Genomic DNA, 6,000 nt, shown 5'->3' on the forward strand with positions numbered 1-6,000 from the left:
ATTTTAATTATTAGTTATAGAATTTTAAAATACCAAATACCAAATATTACATAATCAAATTTTAAAAATGAACATTAATTATACACCAAAGATATGCAATATACCGCGTGCGTGCTCTTATCCACTTCCGTTGGCACCCACCATTTGTTTATATTCGTCGCTCTCTCTCTCTTTGAATTTCATCATCAGAATCGAGATGGCTATGTCTGGAATTCTCTCCAAATCCCTCGCCCGCGCTTCTCTCGCTCCCTCAAACGCCCTAATCACCCACCACCGCCACCGCTCCACCAAACCCGCCCGCGCTCAGCTCATCGACCTCGACCTCGACCTCGACTCCGATTCACCCGACCCCGACGCTGTTTCCCTCGGCGTTAAGAGGCTCCAGGACGCCATCCACAGCATCATCGTCCGCCGCGCCGCCCCCGATTGGCTCCCCTTCCTCCCTGGCCACTCCTATTGGGTCCCCCCACGCGCCGCCTCCAAAAACCACCATCCATTCTTGTCCGAGGATGAGCACATGTCCCTTTTATCGCCCAACGGCTGGCCTTCCTCCACCTATTTTATTCAAGGTAATCAAATTCTATTTCATCAAATCCATAATCTTGGCCTATTTCGATTGAAGTTGATTCCCTCTAGAATGCTAAGAATGGTAAACTTGAATTGGATAATTGGAATAAGATGGTGATTTTTATTTATTGATTTTCGGTGTGTTCGATATTCATATTGACAATTTGGGCTTGTTATGTGGCGAAAACCAAACGTATCGGATTTGATCTCTTGCTTAATCCTTACAAACAAATACACAGATAACATGTAGGGGAGGTTCTAACATGTTTATTTAAGATACTGGTCATATAGTTTTAGGTATGCTCTGGAGATATTATTGGCATATTCATGCTTTAGTTAGAGACTCTGTTCCACATGTTCTTACGCTTTATTAGAAGCATCGCACTTCATGTCTTGCAGACTTGCACAGATCTGACATCTCACTTCTTTCTTTACCATATTTAATTTGAATTCGATACAAAGTAAATTAGTTGAAATATGCGAATGTGGTGTTTGCAACTCTAGGTACTTCACCACAACATCCAATCCCAATGCTTATACTTTCAGACACTTCTAGCTCCAAGGATGAACCTTGACTGCCATTCAATTCACATCAGGTTGGGAATGTTGCTTTTGGTGTTCTTTAATGATCTTGGGTCATCATTCAAATAAGTTTGTCCCTTTTTCTTTTGACAGGGTTGCCGTAGTTGTACATATGAAAAGCATGGAAAAGGTGAAGGCAGAGTCAACTTGAAGGAAGAACAGAGATTGAATTTGCATTAGCATGTCCCCGGGAAAGTGTATTCGAGCAGTACCTGAATAGAGAATGTATATACTTAATGTTATTCTAGTAAAATAGTTATATAGTATGATGAAAGCTGAGCTCATTAAATAAATTGCTCCTTTTTCACAAAAATATTCTATTTATGTCGTCTTACAGAACTGAATGCTGTTGTTGTACGCACCAACTTTACTTCGTGAAATATATTCTACTTATTTTTCACCTGAATGTGCACTACAGACTCTTATACAGCCCAGTCAGGGTAAATTGTTGGATGAAACAGATGGTTTGACTACAAATAATTCACAACTTTTGCTGGATATGTATTTGGTAAACATTAACTTTTATTTCAATAATGTTTGTATATACAACCACACAATAGTAATACAAAATTTGATGGGATACAATAGAAGCCTTAATAGGACCATTTATTGTGTTTACTCGACAGGGATATACTTAATAATCAAATTTACATATTAGTAATAGCATCAAAATCACATCTCCGAGAGAAGATTGCTGATCTTTCTGAGCTCTTTGAGTGCAGCCGTGGCTGTAACTTGTCCTTTACCGACAAGACCATTCTTCGACAAGTTCTCCGAGGACCCTCCAACTTGACCACCACGATCCTGCTGGAACACAGACTCGAGCACCTGCAAGGTTCAAATGTTAGAAGATGCCGTCGCTACACTACACAGATTATATAACCAAACATGGGAAAGACCTTTTACAGACAACATGGTCAAGCTTGCTGCTCTTAATGAAATTCCTTGAATTTCTCAAATAAACCCAGTTTCATTTCCATACCCAATTAGTATATGTGAACAGATCAAGGAAGAAATAAATGTGACAATTATGACAATAGAAACTAGACTAGAGTACTGAGACCCTTTGTCCCTAACACAAAAACTTAAGCACGGTTTAGATAAGTACCTGAATGTTCTCAATCATGGATTGACCAATATTCTTCCAGCTAACCCTCAAATTTTGGTCCACTGTCTCCCCCTTGCTGGTTTCAGATGCGCGGTTACACCCATCGGCAGTGGAAATATCAACAAAATTGTTCTGATCACTTCCATTATCGCAAGCTTTTGCATCCTCAGGCACAGTTCTCACAGATGTGCCCTCGTTTACATTCCTTCCAAACTTCCATAACCACTGAAACTTCCCAGATAGATGTTTAATCTCCTTTATCCCTGTAGCTAATTTCCCTACAGCCTCATCATTTCCTGCTGAGTTTGATGAGCCGTCGTCATGGTGGCTTGAGACAGATACATGGGAGCATTCAGGATTATCTACACACGTCTGAGTTTCATTTTCATCAAATGGAGCACCATCTTGGTGACTCGAGACAGGCAGAGGGGAGCATTCAGGACCATTAACACATATCCGAGCATCATTTTCATCCATTGATGAGTCTGATGCAACACTACTTCTTTCCACTTCATTCTCATTATCACTACTTCTATGAATAGGACCAGAAGGCTCTGAGAAATTGGAAGAATTGTCTTCACTCCCAGCAGAACTTGATGAACTCTCATAGTTTTTATCAATTGCATCTTCTCTGTTGACATCCACCGAACCCCCGATGCCAACATCAGCATCAGACACTGTATCCTCTTTAGTATCTTCATCTGCTCCGAGCTGTCGTGCAAGATCATCCAACAAACTTCTCCTCACAAATGGCTTTGGAATTTTGGTTCTTTCATTTTTCTTTGATGGGGAAGGATCGGATTCAGTCCTAGACAAGCGGAGTCTTACTCTTTCGGACCAACCTTTTCTGCGATTTGGAACTTGATCTCCCCCAGCACTCAGCTTATTTTCTTCTTTTTTATGCAAAACTCTCCATTTCTCTTCCCAGTAGCTATCAGGTACCACAGTTAGAGGAGTATTTGGAGAAGAAGAATCCAGAGAAAGGCTATGACCCCTAGTTACGTTTGACTTCCTTCTGTCATATAACTCAGATTGAATTGGCACAGGGTTTAACTTGTTTGCATCTCTGGCGGTGGCATGCAAGGATTTTGCCTTCGCCAACAGCTTTGCAAGTTTAGTATCATCAGGAAAATTCAACAATCTCTGAAGACAGATAGTAGCATTCTCAGTGGCAAGCAATGAAGACCTCAAGTTAAGTATCATAGAAACTGCAAAAGCGCATATGAATGCTCCCCTAGGTGACTCGAGAAGTGCAACGTTGGATTCAGCATCACAAGCAACAGCAGGACTAGACACCGTATTTTCATGTGCAAAGATTTCATCCCAGATAACCAGAAGCTCTTCCAAAGAAAATTCACGTCCAAATAATACCCGTAGCCAGCGAAGTGCAAAATATTGGGGTTCAACTCCCAACTCTACAAGGTGAGCATGAAGAGATGAATCAACATTGTAAAGCAAGTGATAAAAGGCAGAAGAAGCCTCAATTACAGGAGGGGGTCCGGTATGTGGCTTTCCAGAAGGATGAGAGTAAAACTTGGCCATTGCTATGGGACCACCAGATCCACTCATTAAAGAATCAAACATGGAATAGGCATCATGTTCCATAAACTTCTCAGACAAGACAATGCCAAGTTCACCTTCTGCTCCATAGGCATCATTTAGTAAAACTGTAGTTTGAATCTCAGGATCAAGTTCACAGAGACTACTAGCTTTTGCAGAAGTGTTTTCAAATCCATTATTATCTCCCTCGGAGTCTGAGAATTTCTTGAAGTCAAATTTGTATGTCAAGTCATTTTCATGAAATGAGAAGCCATCAAATTTATCAACAAAGTGGTCAGCATATGTTCTTTTCACTTCTGACAGATTTTCCACATCAACATGAAGAACATATAACAGGGGAGCCAAGATCTCATGCATGCCTGAAAGTACAGTTTAGAGAGACGCATCAGTACCAAAGGCTAAAAGATTAAACAAATTTTCCAAAATTCAGAATGTACTACATTTAAAAAATATACGCTCATTGGTCTCATTTAACAATAACCTTCTAAATGTAAACATCTTCCGCAAACTGGAGGACCAGAAAGAACAGATACAAACAATATTAACCTACCTTGTCTGTAGCCATATTCTGGGTTTCTAAGGCACCAGAGCAGCAAAATCCGCCTTAATATGCCTTGGCATACACTTGTCTGGAAATAGCTGTCTCTTTCAGGATACAAGCGCGTCAAATCTTGATCCAACATTCTCTCCAGTTCAGCATTTTTGAAGAATCGACCCCACATGCTATCTAAGAGAGGGCACACCAGTTACAAATAGCTCAGTAACGCAGAAAGTATTTCAGCAAGACCAAAACACATGAAAGCCTAAGCCAAGGCAGATGACAACGTGAGAGTTTTTATGTCACTGATGAAAAGAATACAAATTTTAGTATTTCAGCAAGTAAAAATAAAGAAAATCGGCATGCCTAACCAAAATCCCCCAAACTAGAATCAGGACGTCAATAATATTGCAGGAAAACAGAAGTCACGTAGACTCATCAAAATCCTACCTGGGTTTTGGGATAGTGGATTGTCCATGACACGATCAGGAGAGCTACTTCCATCTTTCGGTATGTGTGGATCAACTAGAAGCTGTCTTCTTAACGCAGCATACCTGCATCATCACGAATCCAATTCAAGATTACATCAACCAGAAACGGAGAGAAAAACGTGGCCAACTTCCAGTTTTCAGATGATTCCACAATTTGATTGATATTCTTTCAGATTTAAATCAAATTACAGAGTAGCATAAGTACAAATTGTGAAGGATTGATTGATTTAGTCCTTTTAAACCCCCCAATACCTGCTAAACTCGATCAAAATTGAAGCGCCGAGACATTAAATTGGTGATAATAAATACAACCGCGAAAAGTTAATAACGACTGACAAATTCGTATGACCTACTGAAAAGAGTGACATCTCTTCAATCATTGGTCTAAAAAACTACGAATAATAACTAAGACTTATAATATCAAAAAGCTATGCGTTTACCTTCTCCGAGAATTAGCGGTAATCCGGCGAAGATCGTCGACGGAGGCCGAAGGATAAGATGGTAAAATCCCCAAATCAATACGCCACCTTACGCCTCTGAAATTTCTAAAGGGGCGCGAACCTCCAGAACACGACTCCGTTTCAACTATCTCTGTATCTATGGAAACCTGTGACATGTGTGAGTCTTCTTCCACCGGTTGTCTTTCTCTGTTTTCACTTTTCAGTCAATCCAGCTCAAACTATCCAGAATCCAGCACACGAATCGCAATTTTTAAGACAGAAATCGTCTTAGAAATGGTAAAATTGGTAGAATTGTGGAACACCCACTAAATTCGTCTATATCATCAAGTAATAGACCTTGAATAGATCTCGATTCTCGAGAAATATTGCAGTTTAAGAATTACAGAGAATAGAAAAAGAGTACTAGCAGAGAAAAATCAGCAAAAATGTAGAGAGAGAGTTGAAGGTGCATCGAAAATCCGCAGCAGTGGAATTTCGGATGGAAAAAGAATAAGCTGAAAATGCCTTTTCAACCAGTTTTATACAATTATTATAATTCCACTTTCAAGGGATGTTTTTTATTTTCCCTTTCATGGAAATACACTAGTACTACTCTTTATTTTATTTTGTGCTGATAAAATGTTAATAGTGAAATGTGAATATTAATTATCAAAAATAGTAAGAGTAGTAAAAATTATAAGTTGGGAGCAAAAA

At 39.6% G+C, this 6,000-nt stretch overlaps 2 protein-coding genes across 2 annotated transcripts; one reads left to right on the forward strand and one right to left on the reverse strand.

Moving 5' to 3' along the window:
* The first annotated feature begins 140 nt into the window (after positions 1-140).
* LOC125219385 lies at positions 141-1,549 on the forward strand. The gene is made up of 3 exons (XM_048121357.1): positions 141-569; positions 1,072-1,163; positions 1,243-1,549. Exons 1-2 carry the CDS (start codon positions 197-199, stop codon positions 1,140-1,142), a joined length of 444 nt encoding a protein of 147 aa, XP_047977314.1. The 5' UTR covers positions 141-196; the 3' UTR covers positions 1,143-1,163; positions 1,243-1,549.
* A 100-nt stretch (positions 1,550-1,649) lies between these two features.
* LOC125219383 (TBC1 domain family member 5 homolog A-like) lies at positions 1,650-5,789 on the reverse strand. Its single transcript, XM_048121356.1, has 5 exons — positions 5,287-5,789; positions 4,806-4,909; positions 4,368-4,544; positions 2,258-4,176; positions 1,650-1,977 (listed from the first exon to the last, which is right to left on the reverse strand). Exons 1-5 carry the CDS (start codon positions 5,460-5,462, stop codon positions 1,822-1,824), a joined length of 2,532 nt encoding a protein of 843 aa, XP_047977313.1. The 5' UTR covers positions 5,463-5,789; the 3' UTR covers positions 1,650-1,821.
* Between the last annotated feature and the right edge of the window lie 211 nt (positions 5,790-6,000).

Source organism: Salvia hispanica, chromosome 4, assembly GCF_023119035.1.
Source record: "Salvia hispanica cultivar TCC Black 2014 chromosome 4, UniMelb_Shisp_WGS_1.0, whole genome shotgun sequence".
Lineage (NCBI taxonomy): Eukaryota > Viridiplantae > Streptophyta > Magnoliopsida > Lamiales > Lamiaceae > Salvia > Salvia hispanica.

Excerpts from the sequence above, each read along its gene's own strand:
- LOC125219385 (XM_048121357.1), top strand. The coding sequence starts at position 197 with ATGGCTATGTCTGGAATTCTCTCCAAATCCCTCGCCCGCGCTTCTCTC. Across the intron at positions 570-1,071 it reads CTCCACCTATTTTATTCAAG|GTACTTCACCACAACATCCA; the intron begins GTAATCAAATTC and ends TTGCAACTCTAG.
- LOC125219383 (XM_048121356.1), bottom strand. The coding sequence starts at position 5,462 with ATGTCACAGGTTTCCATAGATACAGAGATAGTTGAAACGGAGTCGTGT. Across the intron at positions 4,910-5,286 it reads ACCGCTAATTCTCGGAGAAG|GTATGCTGCGTTAAGAAGAC; the intron begins GTAAACGCATAG and ends GTGATGATGCAG. Across the intron at positions 4,177-4,367 it reads AGAATATGGCTACAGACAAG|GCATGCATGAGATCTTGGCT; the intron begins GTAGGTTAATAT and ends CTGTACTTTCAG.